Source organism: Falco peregrinus, chromosome 2, assembly GCF_023634155.1.
Source record: "Falco peregrinus isolate bFalPer1 chromosome 2, bFalPer1.pri, whole genome shotgun sequence".
NCBI lineage: Eukaryota > Metazoa > Chordata > Aves > Falconiformes > Falconidae > Falco > Falco peregrinus.
This window is the reverse complement of record NC_073722.1, coordinates 116,368,461-116,392,580: the sequence shown is the minus strand read 5'-3', so window position 1 is coordinate 116,392,580 and position 24,120 is coordinate 116,368,461. Positions and strand designations below refer to the sequence as shown.

At 54.4% G+C, this 24,120-nt stretch overlaps 1 protein-coding gene across 1 annotated transcript; it reads left to right on the top strand.

Moving 5' to 3' along the window:
* The first annotated feature begins 4,756 nt into the window (after positions 1-4,756).
* Positions 4,757-23,275, top strand: PMP22 (peripheral myelin protein 22). The gene is made up of 5 exons (XM_055797036.1): positions 4,757-4,907; positions 5,761-5,855; positions 7,029-7,119; positions 17,845-17,985; positions 21,970-23,275. The coding sequence occupies exons 2-5, from the start codon at positions 5,778-5,780 to the stop codon at positions 22,134-22,136; spliced, it is 477 nt and encodes a 158-aa protein (XP_055653011.1). The 5' UTR covers positions 4,757-4,907; positions 5,761-5,777; the 3' UTR covers positions 22,137-23,275.
* Positions 23,276-24,120: the final 845 nt, after the last annotated feature.

The window sequence follows — 24,120 nt, the reverse complement described above, 5'->3', positions numbered from 1 at the left end:
GTCTGATATGAATTTGGGTGAAGTGAAAGCTTGCCAAACCCCATGTTAACAGTATATTGCATAATTAATGTAGATTATTATGCTCAAGGGAGACAGAATTCCCAAAACAGCATCAGCAGTCAGAAAAAAACCCAAACTCATTGCTATTACGAAAAAAGAAAGGGGAAGAGAGGGAAGAAAACTTTGGCAAAATGCTAAGGAAAACTCGGGCAGTGTAGGATCGTCGAAGTGGCTGTGCTGGCTCCAAGCAAAGTCCAGCAAGCCCCAGATTCAGCCCCTGACAGAGACAACAGAGGATGCGTAGATAAAAGCACCAGAGCAGGGCAAGCACCCTGTGATAGTTTCCCAGTCCACTTTCCCAGCTTCCAGCAATTAGTATCTCAAGGACTTCCTGAGCTGACAGGGCTGTCCTTGGATTTAATAGCCCCCGATGGATTTGTTTCACATGGTCTTGTTCTAGCTGTTCTTCGAGCCTGTGCAGACTCACAGCATCTGCTGTGTCCCTCAGCAGGGAGCTGCAGGAGATGGAGCATCGTCACGCTCAGAGCATCGGTGGCCACTCTTGGGACACTGGAGGTGACTGAAAAAGGGGCCAGACCTGGGACTGCTGAAGGCAGAAGTGTAAAACCCAGTAGCTTGGGCAGAAAGGTAGCTCCAGGCTGGCGTAGGTCTGTATCCTCTGTAGGTTCACCGCAGGAGCTCGCAGCGGGTTGGCTCTTTTTCTATGCTGTCAGTATGCAGGAGATGAGCACAAATCACAATTTCTGAAAGTATCTGAATACATCTGGCACAGAGCCGTGTCCCAGCTGGGAAGCCTGGTTGAGTGGGTTTATTTTTTTTTTTTGGTTTTGGAGTCAGTGGATAAATTTTGGTTTCATTGAAGCCAGTGGGATTTTCTCCAGTGATTTCAGCCTGCCCCTATCAGTGATGACAACTGGCTTGGAGCTCAAAGTACAAAGTTGGACAAAGCTGGGTTTTGGGCATGAATGCAGACAGGACTAAAATATTTTGCAAATTCTTCTTGGTTTGGTGGAGAACAAATGTCAGGAAAAGTAAGTAAATGTGTCCAAGATATATTAGACCTCTTGTTTTAGAAGTCTGCTGAATTTAAATGTCTTCTCTTTTTTTCTGCTAGAGATGGCTTTTCAGATAGCCATTCTACCAGTTCTATCCAAAAAGGTAAAAACCACTCAGTGCCTTTTGATCCAAAAAGCGTTTTACACTGGAGAAAAGGCCCGTTCCTCTCTCAGCCCGGCCGTGGGGCTCAGCAGCCCGCAGCGGTGCCCCTGCTCAGGGCACAGTGTCTGCCTGCCCCCGGGTGCCTGGCTGAGACCCAGCGCACTCAGCGCACATCCCTCCGTGTGCTGGGGAAAGGGCAAGGTCCTGGCAGCCTGCTGAGCCGGCTCTCGCTGCCAGCTGGGGACGTGCGCTCAAGGTGGAGAGCTGGAAAACTTAGTGAGACAGTTACTCCGCTCTGTGTAGGTGTATTTATATATACATACATATATATGTATGTGCGTTGCTTGGGGGAGCACTATACGTTCTCCATGCAATGCAAATTAAACCATAGATTGCTCTCCTCCTTTCCCTAGTTGCACAGCTGTTTGACAACAGGATTTTTCCCCCCATTGTCCTGTTCCCAGCCCCAGATGAGCTGTGGGCTTGCTGATGGCAGTGCAGATGTCTGCCCCTTCCCCTCTGTGTTTCAAACCCTCTGTTGCTAATGGTCTTAATCACGAGGGCAGGGAACAGAAAGCAAGTCCCTAAAAATTGTGATGACCAAGCAAAATCTTGGGGTTAAACAAGAAGACATACAGAGAAAATCTTGTCTTTCTGTGTAGTTTGAAAATGCTTGTTTTAAGAGCGGTGTCATTCACCGGGCCTGCGGAAGGGGATGGTGCCAAGTGTACGCTGGACCAGTGGCAGCAGAGCCCATGATGTGCTGGTTCAGGTGATGCCACAGACACTTAAACAAAGCTTAGATCATTTTCAGCAAAGTCTTCAAAGTCCATCACTACCTTGTCAGATTAGCATCTGAGCCCCTCAAAGTGACATAAACCCCACTTTCCCTCCTGAATTCTCATTATTTTATTCTAAAAATTCAAGCTTGAGCATCATAAAGAGTTTGAAGCGATCCCATGGAATAGTTTCAAAGTGAGAAATCCACATTTTCTTCCCAGTGTTTATACAATCCACCAATCTTACAGTATTCCCAGCACAGCCTGTGGCGAATCTTGTTTGTACACAAAACATTTTTTAAATTTATTGTGGCGCCTGCTTTTATTTAGGCGGTGATGGCCACTGCTACCCACACTCACATGGAGACTGAGCTGGGGCAACTGTGAGCCCCTTGATGGGGAGCACTGCAGTGCTCCAGCCTGTGCCGGCTCTGCTGGCGATGCTGTCTCTGCAGCAAAACCTCAAGGGCTCTGCTGTGAGCATCCTCGCTTTCTTGCCTCCTCTTGTCCTGGCCCGGACAGTCGCCATCCAGCACCTCTGGTTGATGGAGGGCACATGGAGGAGCTTTGCCTCCAGCACTTTCACGGGAACTCGCCATGCTCCCTGGGGCAGCATGGTCCCATCACCAGAGCTGCTGTCATAGCACGTGCTCAGCAGATGTTTTTCCAAAGCCCTTCTCCTTTTGGATCGTGCACCTTTCCAAGAAGAGAAGTGTCTGAGGAGCACGGGAGTGATGTGCTCTTCTCTCTGGGCTGCCTCCACCATTCCTAATCTGCGACTCTCAGCCAAAACAGGCTTCATTACCCGCAGGCTACTCTTTCCCTGATTTGAGTTTCAGATATTTCTTTTGTGCTTAAAAAGCTGCTTTTGGCACCATTTTCAGAACTGGAGCAGAGGTGGGTTTGCTCTCCCGCATTCATGGAGGAGCTCGGGTGCAGTATGTGACCCCCACACCTCCCAGCTGCCTTTCACCACTGTGCATCTTCCCGCTCTGCTTTGGGGGAGCAGGTTAGATTATTTATCCAGAGAGACAGCAGCTGAGATCTCAGACCTACACACCCGAATCAGAAGATAGTCTCTAACGGCAGGCTGAGTGGCAGTCCCTGGGGACAAGACCCTTCTCGCTCTGTGTTTGTGCTGCCTGGAGCGTGGTGGCTTCTGCTCTGAAAGCAGCACGGGCGGCCGACCCACAGAGGCAAGACGGCCTGAAATAGCCTCATTAGTGAGGAATGTCCTGATGGTTGTCCAGATGTTGTAGTCCTGTGGGGCTTGCAGTCACAGATGGCACTGGCTTCTGAGGGCGGCACATGCAGCAGGCTGCTGTGGCAGGCAGCAGCAGCGGGGGCGGGGGGGCGGTGGTGGTAGCAGGGGAATGGGCGGGCATTTTTCAGAAGAAAGGGCAAATCACATCCTTTGGAACCAGGCTGGGCAAACCTGCACCAGGCAGAGCTGGCACTGCTGGAGCACAGTTTGGCTTGGTGGCATTGCAGTGGGGCATGCAGGCAGGTATTGAAACAGGCTGGAGCATGGTGTGAGGCCAGGGGCCTCGTCTGAGCCGCTGGCCCATCTCCCCCTCACCCCCAGAGTGCTCTGAACTCCCAGTTGCTGGCTAACGTGTGTTATGGGACTACTTACACGAGTGCGGAGGAGCCAGAGCCTGTGCTGCAGGGAACACGCCTGTGCTTGCCAGGAGGAAGGAGCCAAGCACGCTTCTCTCCCTCTTTTCTCCCAAGATTTACAATTTTGGTGGCTGGATGCCGAATTCCCTCGTCTCTGCAACAAAGCAGGACTAGTTTGGAGCTGGTGCATGAAGAGGGGAGAGGTGATGGGAGGTTGGTGCTAGTGCTCAGGACTCCCCGGAGTGTGCAGGGGAGGAGTGTGCACGTCTCCTGTGGGGACTAGGGCTGTGTGGGTGTGGGTGGCTCTAGGGTGTTCATTTCAGCAGGTTAGCTGTGGTTGAGGAATGAGCACGGGCTGCCTACGGAGTGCAGCCACCCCTTCCTCTCCGAGCTATCGAGTCCTCCAGCATTTTGGAAAATCTCGTACTCTATTTAGCAAAAAGTTGCTCGGTTCCGCAGAATTTGGCTTTCAAGTGCTAAGATACTCCAGCTCGAGAGTCAGAATCACATCGCCATCGTAGGAGCAAATGGCAAAGGTGTCGCTCTCCTGGAGGCAGCCCCGCTGTGTAAATCAGATGACGCTCCCCTCGGCTCAGCACCCCTCAGCTCAGCACAGCCAGATGCTCGCTCCCCAGGTCCTGTCCCTCGGGTCCCTGCTTCTGGCACCCACCTGATGCAGCAGAGCTCCCTGTGCCCCGTCCCCTGGCAGCCCTGGAAGGGGAAACCCCCTGCCAGCCCTCCCCTTATCTGCTTTAGGACCCCCCGCCCCAGCTGCCAGCTGCGGGACACTGGCCACATCCTGCGTGGGGCACAGCCCAGCTCCCTGACGGCCGCCCTGACAAGCAGTGCCCCCCAAGACACGCGTGGCCAAGCCAGGGGTCCTCGCTGAGGGGGGAGCGTCGTGGGTAAGAAGTAGGGGGGCAGGCAGGCCATGGGGTGGGTGTCGCCCCACATGTCCCCGCTGCGCGGCTGGAGGGCGAAGGCGGGAACGGCGGTGTGTGGGGATGGGGATGGGGATGGGGATGGGGATGGGGATGGGGATGGGGATGGGGATGGGGATGGGGATGGGGATGGGGATGGGGATGGGGATGGGGATGGGGATGGGGATGGGGATGGGACGGTGAGTGACTCTCGCTCGGGGGAGGCGGGCCGGGGCTGGGGCGCTGCCACATTTATAGGAGGAGCGGCCGGGCGCCGCCGCAGAGCCCTCCCTGTCCCGCAGACGCAAGCGGGGCGGTGGCCCCGGTTAAAGGGGAAACTTGTCAGCGCCGCCGCCCGCTCCCGCCGCCCGTTCCGCTCCAGCTCCGCTCCGCTCGGCTCCGCCGCGACGTGAGTACGGCCCGGGCGGCCCGCTCCGCCAGCCAGGCTGCGGGGGCACCGCGGGGCGCTCCCCGGGGAGGACAACAGGCACCCCGAAGGGCCGGAGAGACCCTCCGGGGGTCCGCAGGGGAGAGGGACTGAGGGAGGCCCCCAGCTCCGGGGGTCCTCTAGGGAGTGGGGTCAGGGCAGCCCCCCTCCCCTCTTCTCCGAGGGTGCCGAGGGGGGAATAGGATGGGGAGAGCCCCCCCCTTCTCCGGGGAGAGGGTCCAAAAGAGCCTCAGCGGGGGGTGCCGAGGGGAGATGGGCCGAGGGCACCCGCCGGAGAAGAGAGGCCGAGGTAAACGCCCCGACCCCACCGTCCCCCGGGGGTCTCCAGGGCAGATGGGCCGGGGAAAGCCTGCCCTGGGGAGACGAGCAGGCAGAGTCACCCCCAGTGGTCCTTTGGGTAGGTGGGCAGGGGACCCCCCTCCCAGCTGAGAGGGGCCGGGGTAGCCCCTCGGGTGACATGCGCCGCGATGGACCCCTCCCCCGCCCCGGAGGTGCCCTCGGGGAGAGGGATCGGAGCCCCCCCTCGGAGGAGAGGAGCTGGGGGGCCGCCCTCGGGTAAGACCCCAGGGGAGCGGGGCGGGGGGTAGCCCCCTCGGTAAGAGGGCTTGGGGGAGCAGGCTCGGGGGAAGGGCTCGGAGGGGCCCCCGGGGGTCTCCGGGGGGGGGGGGGGGGGCCGGGCAGGGGCCGGGGGGGGGGAAGCCGGGAGCCGGGCGCTGCCCGAGCATCCCCCGGCGCGGGCGGGTCCAGGCGCTGCCGTGCGCCTCCTGCCGCCCCGGGCCGGCCCCGCGCCCAGCGGCATCCCTGTCCCCTCCAGCGCTGCCCGCCGCCGAGATGCTGCTTTTGCTGCTGGGGATCATCGTGCTCCATGTCACCGTGCTGGTGCTGCTCTTCGTCTCCACCATCGTCAGCGTAAGTGCGGGCTCCTCCGGCACCGGCAGGGCAGGGGCGGCTGTGGGGGGGGCACGGCATGGCAAGAGCAGATGGTGTTATTTTTCTTTGTGGTTTATTTTACAGCCTGGCTTTTAGCGGGAATCTTGCCGATTGCTGGTCTTACTAGCAGTGGAATTTTGGAGCATCTCACACAGAGAGCTCCTTCTGGCTTTGTGCTGGCAGGTGGAACTGGTGGGGTGCTGGGCTGCGTGCGGCAGCGGGTGCTCAGGGCATTGGTGCTGATGAAGCCCATCTCCTCATCGTCCCCACGCTGGTTCGCATCAGGGAGCAGCCTCAGAGCACCCAAAATACCCTCCTTGGGGGTGACGCTGCGCTCCCCTTTCGCAAAGGAGCTCCGCCTGCTCATGGGCTTCAGCCCGCAGGACCAGTACAGCCAGTGTGGGTAAAACCCCTGGGAAGGGGGCTGGTTTGGGCACTGGCTGCTCAGCACCAGCGTTTTGCTCTCCAGCTCTGCTCCTTTAGGGCTGTGAGTTAGGCACAGCCTCTGTCTCCTAACCCAGATGGGCTCCTGCTGGCGATTTTCAAGGCTCAAGTTTTGCAAGCAGTGGGAAGGGCTGGATGTTGCAGTGAGGGTTCCCAGCACTGCGCTCAGTCTTAAGCCCAATTAATGTGTAATCTTCTTAGGAAGAGGTTTGACTTGGTTTTAAGGCAGCAGTTTTGTGGAGCTAGTGAATTCCAGGCTTGCTTCACCAGGTTCTTCTTTCCCATATTATTTTTTTTTCTTTTTTTTTTTTGAGGGGGGGAGTGGTAATGGTAGTAGAAGACGTTACAAAAATCTTCTGAGTCGTTAGAAATCACGTGGAAACATTCAAATAGCCCGGCTTGGCACCAGGCGAGGACAGCAGAGGGGAGGGAAATGCACGTCCCCCGTGGGACTTGATCCATGTTAAAGAGAATAAAGAGGTTCTGTTTTTCTGCCGTTGAGGCGAAAGCAGCTAAAAGAAAATATCAGTATTTACTTTCCAAACCCCAAACGCCCCAAAGAAAAGCATGTGCCTGGGAGCGCCTGGCCAGGCACGCGCGTACCAGTACACACTGGGGCTGGCCGGTGCCGAAGCCTTGTGGGGGCGCGTTCGGCTGCCTGCTGCCTCCTGCCAGGGTCCTGCTCACGGGGCTGCGTCTCTTTTGCAGCAATGGCTGGTGAATGGCGGGCACACGGCAGACCTCTGGCAGAACTGCACTTCTGGTAGCGTCTTCCACTGCCTGACGTCGTCCACGAACGGTGAGTGCTGCCCAGCAGTCAGGGCTGGTGCTGCCCATCACTTCTAGTGACTTCCCTGGACATGGGAAATCAGGGGGGATTTGCCTGTGCAGGTTATTTGTGATTCCCTCTTGCTTTTTCCTGCACCCCCAAAGCTGTTCCCTCCCAGCCCTTCTCCTTGCCTCCTCTGCCCTGTCCCCAGATGGAGGGGCAGGGCTCCACCACGTTGTTGATGTCCTGGTGGGGGGATGTAGTGGAGAGATGGCTCCCTAACACCTTACCAGTCCCTGATGTTGTGATGGGGCTTAGCGTGGGTACCAGACCCAGTCAGTGCCCGTTGCTCTGCCCTTCTGCCCTCGAGCTGCGGGGCAGCTCCTGGTAGCACTGTGGTAGTGTGTTTGGCATGCTCAGCCGCACTGGAGGTGACTGGCTCAAGCCCTGTTGGGTGGTGTCCTGTTATCAGCCTGTTTTGATTTCACTCGGATGTACAAACATGAGGCAGTCCTTGGAGCAGGGCTTGCTGAGCACCCATCGCCCTGCTGGGCGTGGAGGGACTGATTCTGGCACACCTCCCTTTTGCTCCGGTTGTGAGGGTGTCGCAAAGATGCGCGTGGTACCCCACTGACAGCGTGTCCCTGCCTGGAAAGCTGCACTGCTTTTTGCTGCTATGACAGGCTGAGGTTTCAGGCACACGCCTCACCCTACAGCTGGCTGTTGAGCACTGTGTGTGGGATGTGCTGAGTGCTCAGGCTCTTCATCCTGCTGCTGAAATGGTGCCCGTGGCACCTGCACAGCTGGGGTGGCTGAGCAGCCGCCTCTGGACCAAGCTGGGTGAAGGCTGATGTCACGCTGGGTGACATCGCCCAGCGAAGTGCTTGCTGAGGTCAGCAGGGGAGGAGTAGTTGCTAAGATGCTGTGACAGAGTTTCCAGGGCATACAGAGGTACCAGGAATGAGAAATCTGTGCTCGGGGTGTCAGGCAAGCCTGTGCCTCAGTTTCCCCAGAAGACAGGGCTAATGCCAGTGTGTCCAGCATTCGTTTTCAGTTAGCTTGGCTTTTGCTTTCCCATGGAAACAGATTCCCCCAGTGAAACCACCTGTGAATCATGGCGATGTCACTGCACGCACAGTCATACTGTGCTGGAAACATGGTCCTGGCACAGGAGCAAACCAATGCCGCGTGGTGTCGGCAAGGAGGGAATGGTCGCACTGGGAGCACTAGGTCGACAAGGAGGGAACACTGAGATGCTTTCAAAGGGTTGCGGCGATGGGGGACTATCGGAGGTTTTTGGAGATGCGGGTCACCCTAATCCCCAGCCTGCTGGGAGCAAAACAGTCGTGGTTCCCCCACGCAGGGGGGTGGATGCTGATGCTCACCCTCCCTCTTACCTCCCCTGGGCTGAAAGCAGCGGCTGTTCCCGTGCACGGGCCCAGGCTCTGCTCTGGGTGGGAACGAAGCTGCCGTGCTGGTCTCTGCTGACGCCTGGTGGTGTCCAGGCTGGCCAGGAAGCGGCTGGATCCTATCCCAGCCGAGGAGCCTTCTGGAGCCATGTCCTTCATCAGCAGTTGGCTGGTGCTGGCTATCTGCAGCGTAGGCAGGCTGCTTCACGGCCATTCATCCGTGCTCCAAAACTGCTGACTTTGCGTTTTGAAATAAAAGGCAGCGATGGCCCCCAGGAGTCCCAGAGCCCAGGGCTGTAAAGCCTCCCCAAATCTTTTGCTTTTCAAACCTGCACTGCTTATTCTGGGTGTTTGCAGGATGCTGCGTGTCGAGGAGTTATCGGTGTTGAGAGGGGCTTGTCCAAAAAGCAGTTGGGATCGTTTCCTCCACATCTGACTGTCCCGCTGGGTGTTGTGCATCTATATTGCCCTGCTCCCAGAAACTGCTCAAAGAAGGGCTTCCCTCATTTTTTTTATCATTAATGGGACTATAGTCAAGATGACCCTGCTAAGAATGCAGTTGAGCAGCTGAGTTTGGTTGATAAGGTGCCCCAGCGGGCTGCTGTGAGCGAGGTGCAATGGTGCTCGAGCCTGAAAGAGCTTTCTGACAGCTCTTGTTCATATGAAGGCTCTGCTCTGGCATCAGAAGGGGATTTTGCTTGGGCAAGGGCTTGTGCCTCATCCACCCATGACAGGAGTGTGGGAGCAGTGCTACTCAGGACCAGTCTTCATCTGGTGGGACTCTGGATGCAGGATCCAGAGCTCACCGGTGCTGTAGGAACACAAAATTAAAAGATATTTCCTAGGCCTGCACAAGGCTTTTAAAATCTGTCTGTAAAACCAGAACAAAACTGCCATGTGGCTTCCTTTCCAGTAGATCCCTGCTCTCTCCCTCCCCGCTGCCCATCTCTGGGCCCCTTGCTCCCACCACCCCACGCTGCTGGGGGAATTGTGGTCGGTCACTATGTGAAGCGATAGTGGGAACACAGGGCAAGGATACTGTGGCCGAGACACCTCTGAGGCTTGTGCTTGTCCCTCCCTCAACCTTGTTATGCTCCTCATATGCTCTTTGCTAGGAATATGCTTACTTTAAAAGATAAGAAAGATCCCATACCAAATACTGCAAACCATTCCCATTTAAATCTCTTCCAACGGCTGTGCGTGCTACACTCAGTTGTAGAAAGCTGTAAGAACTTGTTTCTCTGTCTTGTGCCAAGGAGGGTACTTAATGGTTAACTGCAGAGTGCCAAGGTCTGCTCTGGGCTAAGAGCAAGAAATCCTCGCTTGGGAATTTTGGCAGAACTTAGTCCTGACGTAGAGACGGTGTTTCTTCTGGCCATTGCAGTGGCCGCTGTAGTGCAGTCACTTCTTCCTCTCTTTTTGGGAAGGGGTGGTGCTCAGTACTCGGAATATGTGGAATTAGGGAGGGTGGGGTCTTGTGCGTTCAGCACGGATGGGGGCTTTGGGGGGTGTTCTGCTGCGGTGCCCCTCTCGGTCTCAGCACGGTGAGGAGGGGGCAGCTGCACAGGGACCCTTTTGTTTCCATGACCATTATGCAGATGCCCAACGAGAAACTCAACTTGCTAAAACCAGGTGCCAGCAAGATGCACTTGTGTTGAACACAGGGGCAGGTTGGGGACTGTGCTCCGGACTTCACAGATTATCCCACGGGATGGAATAAGCAGCAGAACAGCCCAAGAGTTGGCTGCAGGACTGCCAGACCGGGGCTTCCTGGGACATTAGCAGACCTGGGGTACAGGCTGGAGCTGGCCTTGGAGGGGGCTGAGCGCCCACCTCCCACATTCCTCTTGGCAGGGTTTGAACCCCGTGCATGTGTGAGGGCTGAGCAGCCCTGGTGGAAATGTGTGCAGGGAGGGAGGAGGAAACACCAGGCTGGGGGCAGATGCCCACTTCTTCACCTTTTACAACTGCCTGCTTGTTGCTTTGAGTTTTGCATTTGCTTGTTAGATAATGCCTTTTTTTTTTTTCAAGAGGCCGAGAACTATGGAAAAAATGTTGCAATCTTTGCTTCGTTTGCACTGTCAGACATTCCTGGAAAAGACTTATCTCAAGAATTCAGCTCTCAATCCCAGAACTGTGCGTCGGCACGGCTGCGCGCCAGCCCCCAGCTGTGCGATCCCGCTGCAAACATGGGGCACACGGCCGGACCTGCACCGCCCAACTGCTCTTAAGTAGATTCCACCCCAAATTTGCAGATGGTGGTATTTTTTCCTCCAAAAATGTCCTCTTCCTTCCACAACTGAATTTTCATGCAGGCAAGAAGATTTTTTTTTCTGCTACCTTCTACTATTCTTCTTCTGATTTCAGTGGGAGTGGGGAATGTGGGGAAGGAACGGGAACCTCCCTGGAGATCCCCGCATCCTCCTGTAACATCAGGAGACGCTTTTCCTATTGTTTTCCCACAGTTTCTCCTGTCACTGCTCTGTGGCTTTCACATGACTGGCTTGTTCGCAGACAGGCTGGTGGTTTTTTGGCTTTTTTAAAGGGAAAAGAAAACCCTAAACCTTGGGAAATGTGCAGGCTGCCAGTCCACATGATTACTAAGTGCTATGGGCCGTGTGATGCACCTGCTAATTTGCTGATGTGATGGCCACAAGCAAAGCCCAGGTGGGTTGTCCAGCATGGAGATCTGCCCTGGACAGCCTGGGTGGGCAGGGATGGACCTCCCATTGATGGGGCAGGCACTGCCTCACACCGGGGCATTGCCCCGCTCTTCTGCACACTGACCGTCCCTCTTTGCTCTGGCAGGTGGTGCCCTAAGCAGCACTGCTGGTGCTTGAAATGCATTTTCTTTGGGCTGGAGAAGGCAGGACAGATCTTCATTCCTGGCATGAGTTAGGGGCATCGGTGCCCTGACCCATCAGCTGTTCCCAGGAGGAGCTGCGCTGCTGTTTCTCCACTTTAAAATGCATAACTGAAACATCTGAACCCCCATCGCTTTTGGTCTGTCAGCCCCCCCTCCCGAGTGGCTTTGCTGCCCTTCTTTCAGACCCTTTATTCCAGCAAGGCTGGATTCACATGGCATAGAAAAGGTATTGAGAGATGGAGGTGCCATTTAACCTGCTGTATCCTTTTTGTGACTGAAAACGACGCTGCTAGGCTTCAGTGAAGCCTTGCGCTGAGGAAAATTACTTCTCAATGCCTAATTCCAGTATTGCTAGTGAGTATAAAATACCTCAACAAAAAGAGATGGGAGCAGATTCCCCTCCAGCCCACTGGAAGGACTGAGACTGCACCAAGTGGATTGAGACTTGGAGGGTTTGTCACTGGCGAGGGGACACTTCCCAGTGCACGAGGGTGAGGTGGAAGCAATAGTCTAGTCACCCCTGCAAGTTAGAAGTGCAAGGATTTTAAAAAGTGGTTTCAGCTTTTTGTTGAATGCTGAAGTAACCTGCCACACTTAGGCTGCGCGTCTCGCTGAGCCTGCGGGCACAGCACCGTCGCAGCCTTTTGCTTTACTTCTGCTGGGCAGCTGCAAACTAGCGAGAAATTCCCCAGGTCTAAGATGCTGGATCTGTTATGACGAGCCCTGCAGTAAATACCGAGTAGCTTGTTTGTGTAGTAGCCTTTACGCTTGAGGTTCTAGCCATCAGCTGGCCCCGTTCAGCTCAGGGACTGCATGTACAGGTATCTTGATTTGGGGACGTAGCTGATCCTTCAGGGTCTTTGCAGTCTGCAGCAGAGCCAGCTTTTACCCTCGGCAGTCTGTGGGTCCAGGACACCCGCTTCGCCATCGCTTGACCTCATTGCCCTGACTGGGGCAGGGCTGAACCCCTCTCTGCCAGCTGTGGGTGACTACAGCTTGCCCCTTAGTTGTCTCAAATAAATTGTGGGGTATTCCCGGAGAACATTTTGTATTTCAGATCAGTTTCTCCCATAACCACGTAGCCTATGATATTAAAGGGATTTCCTCTGGTTAAAGCCATTTTTTTACTGTTTCTTGTTCTTCTTACAAAGAGCATCTGATAAGGAGAGGGAGGGAACTCGTGCTTTTCCTTCTCAGCTGCTTCAGGGCTCTTTGGCTCCCATTTTTCTGTGGAAGGGGGTCAGTCAACCTTCCCTGCTGTGTGGGGGGCTTTGGCCCATAGAAGAGGAGAGAAAGGGAGGAAGAAGTTGACGTGTGGACTAACAATGACTGCAAAACCAGAAGAATGGGTCGGTGGGTCCACTGCAGAGCACCATGCTGGAGAACCCTTAAATCAACGTTTTTTTGGCCTTGATGAGACTCTTGGATGCCCCTGTGGCCACAGACCAGGTGTATACCTGCAACGTGCCTGTGGGTCAGGGCAGCATCGCTCCCCATCCCTGCTCCTGGTGCCTGGACTCGGAATCAGTGGGAGCTGGTACCTAAGCCCTTTGGAGGACCTGAGCCTGAAGTGACGTGTCGACCACCTCAGCTCACTCTCACACACAAACCAAAAGGAAGTCGGAGCCACCACACCGAGGGTCTTGGAGAGGAGCTGGCTTGGGCATTGTGGAGCTGTTGGAAGGTGTTTTTCATGGTGCCAGCAGCTTTCTGCTGCCTCCACAGCATCAGAGGTTGCCTCTGTGGGTTGTGAGCTTCAACAGTCTGACTGGATGACTGAACATGGCAGCTCTGGAGAGCTACAGATCTCCTGGCCTCGGGGACTTCTTGGGTGCAGCTTCAAGGAGAAGGCAAAAGGGAGGACAGCTGAGAGGAAAAGAGGACGAGAGGAGAACAGAGGGCTTTGGGGGTTTCATCTCCTTCTGAAGGAGCTACAGAAGAGGACCAAGAAGTCTCGGGCAGTACTGAGTTCATTCACTGCCTCCCCGCAGCCCCAGTGTTTCTCACCTGCTCCTCCCCTGGCCCTTACAAACACTTTGGGAGCCCTTTAAAATCACCCTTTTCTGGTGGTTTTTCCAGGAATACCTCAACCAGCACTCTGTGGTCCCCTCCAGAGGATGGACCATAGGAGAATGGGAAAGGAGCAACTGCTGGGTGCAAAACCTGCTTTTCCTGGCTTGAACATTCAGCAGCCACAAATGCAGCTGGGGAAGGTTTGATTTCGTGCTGGTGGGAGGTCTGGGACCAAAGCAGAAGAAAATTGCAGTGTCACGGAGCTGGATTTTCGCTAGGAGATGTTAGCAGCTCTGCTGGATGCAGCTGATGAACTGTGATGCTGTTGTCCCCAACAGGAGATGTTCACTTTGGGTGACGGGGCTGTGGGAGGCAGCAGGGGGGTCTGTGCCACTCAGGAGTAGTGCTGCGGGTAGCTGAGCTTTTTTGACTTTCTGAGTTGCTACAGCAAGTTGCCAAGGGGCAGCGGTCTGAAGATCAGGCCCAGAAGAACGATGCCATTGAGCTAATATTTCTGCATCTTTAGTTCACCCTTTTTCAACCCTCTTAAGGTGTGTTTGAGTATCAAGGTTTAACACCCTTGCAAGCCCCAGCGCTTGCGATGTGACCTGTCTGCTTCACAGGTGAGGATGCAGGTTGGGTTCAGTTTCTTGGTCAGACCTTGAAGCCCGAGAGTCTGCTTTGAAAAAACCCTTCTCAGATACTACGGCTTTTGTGGACAGAGCTGGGCTGGTACCTTGTGCCAGTAGGTGCATGTGCTCCTGACCCTGCTGATACATGGTCAGCAGCACTGCAGGAGCAGGTTTTACCCTGCAGATGTGGGCATGAATTTCCCCTCCCTCTAGTTTTGTATATGTTATGTGCTGCAGTTACCTCCTTAGTGGGTGCTTTCTTCCTGAGAAGTGGCTGCTTTTGATGGATGCAGTGCATATGCAGTTTGCAAAGGGAAAGCTTTCCTCCGAATGTTACCATCAGCTCATGGCACACAGGTGGTTTTAGTGCCCAGCACTAATCTAGTGATGTCTTACAGCGAGTACATAAGCTGATTGCTCATATAAGTTTCTTTGCAGTTTGTACTTCATTCTTTCTTCTTGGCTAGCTCAAAAGAGGACAGGGTGTCTAAAACAGAGCAGTGAATTAAACCCTGGGGAGCCAATGCCTGTCTTTTAAAGCCCTCTGCTCCTGCCCAAGGGCATGTTTCTGCCTGCCCCATCAATCCTGCTCAGCTGCACCCCTCATCTGGGTATAAAACCTCCTTGCAAGGGGGGCTGGGGCTTTGCTGGAAGGGGTTGGGTTAGCATCTGCTGCTCTAGTGGGGTCAGCTGCAATTTCTGCTCTGAGTTTCCATCTTTCATGTTAGACTTCAGGGCAGTGGAACGTGGTCTTCAGCATCCCCGGGGTGAAATCTTTTTCCCCGCTGTTACAAGCGGTGGCATGAGCACATCAGAGTTTGCAGGGCTTAGGGAAATTTTCAAATTTGTTTTGTAAAAACTTCTGACTTTGTTTCTGACTGCCTGAAAGGGCTCGAAAACTGCTCCCAACGGGTCCTCTCCGGAAGCGGCGTGCAGGGTGTTATCTGTCCTTTCCACTCTGTTTCCTTTTCTTCCTCCTCCTGAAGAACAAAGAGATAAACACAGAGCTGAAGAGATGCAGGAGAAAAATGGAATAATCGACTCACTGCCCAGGGGAAACCACAAATAACAGCCTGGGAGTAAACAGTGCTGACAGCCCCGTGGTACAACTGACAGGGCGCAGACCTCCCTGTGGCAAACTTGCTTTATTTTTAAAAGCCTATAGGTAGGAGAGAGCACTAATAGCAGCAGAGTTGAGAGCATATGGGGCTGAGGAAGCAGCAATCTTATCTGCCATTCTAGTGGTGTTTTCAAAGGAATTAAAGGCAATGAGCTGTGCTAATACAGCTGAAGTCTGGGGGCAGCTGGGCTTGGACTTAATGGGAGTATAACGGCTTGCACTGGTGGGTCTCCGAGTCATGAGCTGGGGATCCTGCCCCTTGTTTTTACAAAGGAGGCCAATAAAAGTCAGCAAAGGGCTGGATGTGAGCAGATCCAGAGCTCTGGTCTGTGGGATTATCTCCAATTTTCCTGCTCGCCAGCTTGTGCGATTGCTGCTCTCTGGCCGCTGAGAGCCCTGCGGTCACGGTGGGCTTTCCCCTCTCCCTCAGTGCCTGCCTTTGTATTCCTCTGTCACAGCTCTTTATTACAACGGGATTGTGCAAAGCCTGTATCAATCATTTGCATTCAGAACCAAAAAAGAGGCACGGGAAGGCGGATGCAATTAAAAGGGCAGCTCAGCTCAGCTTTCCATCTAGAGAGCCTTCTCCTTAAAATAACTGGCAGTTGGAGCATCCACCTCGGAGCAGAAAGGGCTCCTCTCTGGGCCAGATCCCGTGGCCTTTGAGATCACAAAAGACTTGGCTTCCTGGGTCCTGGACCTGACTGCAGGGCTTGGGGCTGGGCAGGCGTGGGCTGAGCCAGGACACGGAGTGGGGCAGGGCTGTGGGGCTCGGGAGATGGTGAGATGAAGGTTCAGCTTCTCACACCTGGGACGGGAGCCCTTTCTGTGCTGGAACGTGGATGGAGAAGGCAATTCAGCAGCTGGGCATCCTCTAACCATACTTTCTGATCCCATCTAAGGAATGATTTATGACTTGATTTTAGCAGCGTTTGAGCTGCCTCCTTCCCTCCGCTGCTCCCTGGCCGAGCATGGGCAGAGCGGAGGGGGCAGCTGTGGGTGAGGCAGTGGGTTTCCCTGCCTGGCCAGCTGAGAGTGATGAAATCTGTGGGACATTTCGTCTGCGCATCGGTGTGTAAGCTACGCTGGGATTTCCTGGGAGTGACAGCAGTGGTAGCTGCTCCTTCCTAAGGAACAGCAGCAACTGGTGCATGTGGATGTAAACCCAGCGGCGCTGACTCGGGTGAAGCGCAGCAGCTCTTCAGCAGGGCCGGGTAACGCTGCAGAGCAGTTTGGTGTGGGAATGGTGGAAAGGAGGGGAAGGAAAAAGCAGGCTGCAATGAGCAGGGGCCGCTCTGGGTGGGTTCAGTCTGCTTCGGTGAGCAGGACTTGAATTGCTCCATTGCGTGAACATGGGGAGGCAAAGGCGAGGGGCAGGATTGATGGTGCAAAGCCAAATGCGCCAGACGTTACTCAATTGCACAGGATGTTCCCTGCAGGCACGGATTTGCTGGAAGGGTTCAGGCATGGATCATCACTGCTGTCCCAGCTGAAGGCTGTACCTCGCTCTCCAGCTCAAATTCCTCTCTCCCCTCCACGAGTGCAGCTTTGCGAGGATCTGGGGGAGAAGCGTGCTTGCTCCTCTGAGAGCAGATGCTGCTCAGGGCAGTCCCACACGAAGGTCGCTGAGCTGAAGCATAGCTTGATGTGGAAGTTTTGCTGCGTTTCAGGTACTTGCTGCAGAAAGCTGGCTCTCGCAGCGTGCGGCCGGGGGAGCGAAGCTGCAGGGAGTAAAACTGGCAGGAAGACGATACTGGGACTGAGACTTCAGTGCTGCCTCGCTGTCCCCTGTGCGAGGATCCAGCCCAAAGCATGGTTCTTCTGCCTTTCACTGGGTGGTTTGTGTCTCAGTTTACCTGTACCAAGTCCTGTCTGCCTTCCATGGTGAATTAATCAATATTGCATCCTTAAAGACCCTCTCAAGGAAGGCTGTGAATACCCATTTTGATCTCAGATTCTATAAGGAGAAGCAAAGGCAGAGGTGTTTGTGCGCAGGGCGCCGTCCTAGTACCGTCAGGCACTGTCTCTTTCCACCAAGCTGCAGCAGCTCATGGGATGGAGCAGCATTTTGCTTGTTTATTTATTTTATTTTTTACGTGGGGAGTTACACACCCACGAAGCCTGGAAATAGCTGGGCAGTGACTCACTCAGGGGCTGGTTTAACTGGTCTGCTCTGGGAGGCAGTTGTGTTTGGCAGCTGGGGAAGGCTTTTTCCAAAAGGTTTGACTCCACAAGGGCAGAGGGTGTTCTCACTCACTGTGTATTTATTTTACCTCTGAGCTTGGCCAGCTCGGTGTCTCATGACTTGTTGCACATGGATTTTGTGTTTCTATACAGCAGAACTCCCAGGGCCTGATGTGAAGGTGGGGCAGAGGCTTTGTCACGGTTTCTGCAGGCTTCAGACTGGAGCTCGTCTCTCTGCTCGTATTTTATTAGAAATGTTCCTTGTGAAAGTGTGTGGCCCCACAATTCATGTTACCCCAGCATGCAGGTCTGTGCACGTGGCATCCTCCATCCCAGGCAGTGCTCTGCCTGTGCTGAGGACCACACCAGCTGGTGCAGCACTGGATGTGGCTGCATCCCCCAGCTGTTAAACTTAATGGGAGCCAGGGATGGGATGGTGGCATGAGGAGGATGCTGAGGCCACGGGCTGTGGTGGGCGCTTGCTATCTGTGGTGCCCACACTGACGTTTCTGTCTGTCTGTCTTTCCCCAGAATGGCTGCAGTCAGTCCAAGCAATGATGATCCTCTCCATCATCTTCAGCGTCTTATCCCTGTTCCTGTTCTTTTGCCAGCTGTTCACACTCACCAAGGGCGGGCGGTTTTACGTTACTGGAATCTTCCAAATCCTTGCTGGTAAGTGGGGGCCAATCGATGGGGCTGTCAGCGGTGGGGAAAGGGCTTTCCAGCAGAAGAGAGGGTAACGGTGGGAATGATCGGGTAACGGTGGGAATGATCACACCCTGGGGTACAGGAAGCAGGACCCCTGAGCTGGCTCCTGCCTGGCTCAGGGCGGGGGGGAGGGGATGAATAATTCAGGTCTGGTGAGGTTTCGCACGCTGCGGGATGGGATCCATCTGTCAGGGCGTTATGCATCCAAACCTTTGGATCGTGGAAGGTGTAAGGGGGTCGCTGTGCTGGCCAGGGAGGTTTCAGAGGGGCCAGGTGCCTGCTGGAGGCAGAGCTGTGCCCACCGTGGGTGGTGGGGCAAGCAGGGCGCGGGGGCTGCCAGGCTGGGGGCTCTGCCTCCCCCTCCTCCCATGGCACCGGGTGGGATGCTGAGGGTCCAGGGCGGCCACGCTGGCTCTGGGACCCACCTCCGCTGGCCTGGGCGAGGTTTCCGCAACTGCTGGCGGGCTGGGGGAAGTAGTGGCAAACCTCTTTTGGCAAAAGAGGATGCAATGATTATTTATAAACTTGCCATAAGGGGGCCTGGTGCTTTCCACTTCAGCAAAGAGCGCTGGAGCGTGCAGGGTGAGCCAGCTGACTTTGAACTGTCAGCTACTATTTTTAACTCTTAAAGAACTCAGCACTGGAAATGAGCCACGGTTCATGTCCTGCGTTGCAGTTCTCCAAATATAGATGCTGTAAAGCCACGGGCTCCGTTTACGTTTCCACATATGAAACCAGTGGGGAGGATTTTCAAGCATTCAAGACCAGAAAAATGAAATGGTGCAGCAAGGTTCTGGCTAAATTATGACAGACTGTCTGGGAAGGAGACTAGTTGTTTGCTAGAGCTTTAGATGTTACACTAAAAGCCACCCCAGGTCCTGCCCCTAAATCAGTGGAAAAACTCATCCACTGAATTTAAACAAAGTTTCTGAGCATCCTCTAAGCAACCGATCTTCACAAACCCTGGAAAAGTTCGGGGCTAACCTTTATTAGCAGGTGTGGCATGAAATCTGTTATAAGCGTATCTGCCTGGCCGTGACGCAGGTGATGAGTTCAGATCAGTTCACTGTCTCTGAAAAGATGGATGTGTAGAAACACATTACAGGCACGGACACAGGGAGGGGAAATGGGCATTAATAATGCAATTATCTGCCTGAGAGCTTGTCTAATAGATCTGGGAGCAGAAGGCTTCTCTCTCCTGAGTGATCGGTGGTGAATCCTCATTCCTGGAGGAAGAAAAAATGGGACTGCAATCCTTTTGTCCGTGCTGTGCTGGGTGTCCTAAGGGGATGCAGGGTCAGGCTATAGACCTGCTGTCTTTTTCCTTGTTGGGTTTGAGCCATGGGTCAAAATCCATCCCCAGCCAGTAAGAAGGACAGGAAAAGAGTGATCTTATTCCTATGGCCTGAGGAACCTGTAGGCAGAGGTCTGGATTGGAACGGACCATGCAGAGGTGGGCACTGGTGGCCATCCTTGCTGTTCTCCCCCATCAGGGCTGGAGGAGAGGGCTCAGGGCAGTTGTGGCCTTTGTGACCCTGAATTTCAGGAGATCCCACCTGGAGGAGGTATGGATGGTTCTGGTCAAAGGAGCTGAACCTCATGTGGTCTCCTTGCAGCTTGCTGTGGAAGGCCACTGCTGTCTGAAGCCAATGGAAGAAATTCCTGTGGCCTTCAGGCATTGCAGGTGTTTATCCATGCCTTGCAAAGCCCTGGCACCACAAAGCCCTGCTGCAGGTCTGCCAGGGACAAGGTCTTACCCACTTGAGTGCTTTGCTTTCAGCTCCAGCAGAGATGGAGAGGACCTCCCTCCTTCTGGGAGGGGATGGGAAGGCTCTTGCTGAAGCCCTCCATCACCCTGCACCGCCTCGCGGCGTGATGCAGCCTGGCGATGCTGAGGGTCTCCAGTTTTGGAACCTGAAAGACAGCAGCGCTGGACCTGAACCAGCGGGTGCCGGGAGCAGGACTGCTGGGTGCTCTTGCGTGGCAGAGCCAGGCAGTGGTGTCCTGAGAGCCGGGGAGCAGGTCAGGGGCTGGTCTGCACTGTGGCTTAGGCGGTGGCTCAGGGGAGCTGGGGAGTGGAGGTCAGGGTGAGAAGAGATGCACAAGGTCATTCGGGTCTGTTGTGTGGCAGCAGGGCAGGATGCATCCCCCGCACCTTCTCCGCACTGCTTGGGAACATGCCTTGAAGTCTAGCTAAATTTGCCCTGATGGGATTTTAGCCATCACAAAGGCATCAAAAGGCCCTTGACAGCTCCCCTCCATCCTTGGCGGGTCCATCACATTGACAGGTAACTTCCCATAGCTGCATAAGCCCAGCATGGGAGAGACATTGGTTTGGATCTCTCCAGGTCTGACCCAGCTTTTCCATCACTCTCTCCATCTTCAGCATCACTTTCATCCCTTTCCTGTCATGCCTCCCACCCTGGAGCTGCTGTCCTTGAGGGGTGGAGAGGGTAAGCTCAGCCTCGAGGGCTGCGCTTTCCACATATCCCACAGCTTTTTGCAGAAACCTGCATTGGAGAGCTGACCTCAAGCCTGCACCAGCACCCAGCCTGCTTCATCTGCGGGGCTAGGGCAGCACGTGCAAACCTGCAGGAACACATTTGCGGTAGCATTTGCCCTCCTGGCCTGTCAAAACAAAACTAGAGGGTGTTCTTAAAACCAGGCTCTAAAGTGGTGATGCATTATTGCTTGCATTGGTGCAAGCAGCCAAATGCAGCTGTGCTTCACTTCCCGAGCGTGTTCTCCAGGCCGAAAGTAGTGCAGATGCTGCAGAAGTGCAGTCAGAACCATTGCCTCCATTTTGCCAATTTCCTCGCACGGACAATTGCTGCTGTATTTTCTGCTGTCTGTAGGTGACTGGCATGGCCACGCGCCTGCTTTCTGTCCCACCAGCCTCGGCAGACAATTGTTGTGCTCCCTGTGCATGGGCCGGGGCAGTGGGAGTTGGCTCTCGTGCTCAGAGAATGGAAACCGCACCAGCGGCGTGTTAATGAAACATATTCCCACTTCTGCACTTTCCCAGAACAAAGGAGCAGTGTCAAGTGGAATTACAGCTCAAATATCACGGTGGTTAAATGTAGGTGGTCCCGAGGTCCGTGCAGGGTATTTGGAACTCAGCTCCGACAACAGCCCCACGACTGTATAATAGAACTGCTGGGATGGACTGAAAGAGCTTCTTTTCGGGCAGAAATAGAGGTGGCTTTGTGTTCGCTCTGGGCAGTCCCCAACGTTGATGGGTTGTTTTTACAACAAAGCTTGAATGCTGCCTACCGGAGCTGGGCCTGGCCGGACAGCCCTCGGGGACCTGTGCTGGGCCCTGGCTGGCAAGGGTGGGTGCCAGGAGCTGGGAAGAGGGACAAGCCATGGGCACAGGGGGGCTTGCAGCGAGCGGGGCTTGCAGCTGAGCTCCTCGCTCAGCCCTGGAAGGGGACAAGGCATCGCACGGCACAGACCCTGCCAGGCCAGGGCGTCCTTCACCCCAGCTGTCTGCCTGAGCAGGTGATAAAGAAGCTCTCATGCTTTAAAACAAGCCGGGTTTGTGTGTGCCCTCTTGCAGCAGCTCTGCTCAGGCTACACTCTGGGTTTTGAACAAGCTGCCCAAGGGAGCAGGGTTGGTCTGGAGCAGCAGCCTGGAGCAGGGGGCTGCCTGATGCTTGCCTGAAGGATGGGTTAGCCCGGGTGATGCTCCAGCTTTGCCTGCTCCAGGGGCTTCTGCTTCACTTCCACAGTCCAGCAGACACCCCCACTCACCTGCAGCCAGCGCAGAGCCCACAGCATCACTCCCCGCCCCGATCATCTGTAGCTGTCCAAGAGACACGATAACAAGGGGGCAATAATAAAAAGTTTCCCATATTGGTATTGGGTATTATCCACTCCGGCTCCAGGTTTCCAGCAGGGAACTGCTCCGTGCATGGCGTTGCTAACCCATGTGTGCTTCCCTGGCAGGGCTCTGCGTGATGACCGGTGCGGCCATCTTCACAGTGAGGCACACGGACTGGCACCAAGCCTCAGAAAACACCTCCTACGGCTTCGCCTATATCCTGGCGTGGCTGGCCTTCCCCCTGGCCCTCGCCAGCGGCATCGTCTACGTCATCCTACGGAAGCGCGAGTGATGCTGCAGGAGGTGGTGTGGTGTGACAAGGGCACTCATGATGTCCACGGAGGAGACGGAGGCGGGGGAAAATAGACGAGAAAACGGAAAAGAAAATTAACACACAAAAAAAAAAAAAAGGAATAAACCCTCCCACCAAAACCAAAACCAAACCCAACCGACCCCAAAAGGAAACACTCAAAGGGTTACTTGTTAATTGAAGATGTATATAGTATCTATGGTTTAAAAAACCTATTTATAACACTTTTTACATATATGTACATAGTATTGTTTGCTTTTGTTGACCATATGCTATGTTTTAAAGCCTAAAGCAAGTGCCTAAGGAATTATTACTCCTAACAGTGTAACAAGAGCGCAGTGATTTTTCTCTCATGCAAAATCCTCTTTGACCTGAACTCCCCTTCCCCATCCCAGCCTGTATCGAACCATCAGAAAACCCCAGCTCTGACTGGTTTTAGGCTGGCATAAATCAGAGTTACGCCTGTTTACGCCAGCCGGAGGGTTAGTCCCCCCCACTCCTGCCACATGCTGTGATCCTGGTAACTGAAGTGCACATCCAGATCTGATGGGAGATGCTTCCTAAAGGTTTGAAGGATTTTGGAACAAAGGCTTTGATTGCCCCAAGTGCCTAAATGACTTATGTGCCTAAGTCCCATTGCCTTGCCACCACACCCGCTGGGAGTTTGGGCTTTTAAATCACTTAGGTTGGATTGCAATCCAGCACGGGCTGTCTGCCTTCGCCCGCGGGGGCTCTGGGGGTGCCCCCGGCACCTGTGCCAGTGGGGCCGGGGGGTGTGCTGTGCCGTGCCGTGCCGTGCCGAGCCGAGCTGCTGGGGCACTGATGCTCCCAACCGTGAAATGTGCTTTATCCTTGCCGTGGAGCTAAACCACCGATGAGAAAGAAGCAAACCCAGTGTATCTATGAAATCAAATACCAGATATATGAAATGGTGCTATCTATTTACCATTCCTTATATTGCTAGCCATTTAACCTTATTCACTGGAAATTCAGTTAACAATCTGGAGGTAAACAACCAAGCTAGAAATGAAAAATAATTCTGTGTAATATAAATGAGCTATAACTGCTTTTGTACTTAGACTTGCTCTTACTATTATTTTTAATAAAGCATTTATAACTGACGTTCCGTTTTTCCCCCCGCTGTGGTCAAGAGGAACAGAAACAGCTCTGGGTTGTGCCCGTCGGTCTGTTTTCGGCCGGAGCGGGATGTCTGTCCTCTCTCTGTGTGGCAGTGACATGTCTGGCCATGAATTGAATGGGCACCTGCGCAGACCCCAGGCTGCCTTCTGAGGACTCCAGACACTGTGTTGCTGTTGTTGTTTTTGTTTCATTTTGGGGTTGTTTTTTCTTTTTGGTTCTTTTTTTTTTTTTTTTTTTGCTTTGCTTTTCTGATTTTATACCGACTGTGTGGACTAAGAAGCAATGAAATAAAAGTCAGAATAACTCAGTTGCTTTTGGCGTTTTTGCGGGTTAGAGCTGGGCTGTGCTCTACCAGTCTGCTTGCCCGGCCACGCCTCGGAAGTTCTCGACGATGCCATGTGCAGATCTGTGGGATAATTCATGGCGCTGAGAGAGGCTCCGAGTGATGCCATGTAGCGGATCTGTGGGATAATTCATGGCGCTGAGAGAGGCTCTGAGCTCGCTGGGCTGCCTTCGTGGCACATGTGTCTGTGCCGGAGGGGTAAGACTGCACCAGAGCTCGCACTGGGGCCAGGAGCTGAGCCCAGTGCCATAGTGCTGGTGCGTGCTTATCATTCCACCTCTGTCCTAGGATGCTCACGTGATGTGACCACCAGCTCCCCAGAGACAGCAGCCGGGCAGCAGCTGGCAGGACCACACTCACCCCTCCCAGTGTCCCAAGCCAGGACGGCTCAGGTCAGCAGCAGCTGCCCTGGGGGGATCCGGCTGGCTCTGCCACCCAGCACAAACAGCAGGAGCCTTTCAGTCCTGTGTGCCGAAACACCCA

Bases quoted from the DNA above. Each gene is read 5' to 3' on its own strand.
- PMP22 (XM_055797036.1), top strand. From the start codon at position 5,778: ATGCTGCTTTTGCTGCTGGGGATCATCGTGCTCCATGTCACCGTGCTG. The intron at 5,856-7,028 runs GTAAGTGCGGGC...TCTCTTTTGCAG, and splicing joins TCGTCTCCACCATCGTCAGC to CAATGGCTGGTGAATGGCGG. The intron at 17,986-21,969 runs GTAAGTGGGGGC...CTTCCCTGGCAG, and splicing joins AATCTTCCAAATCCTTGCTG to GGCTCTGCGTGATGACCGGT.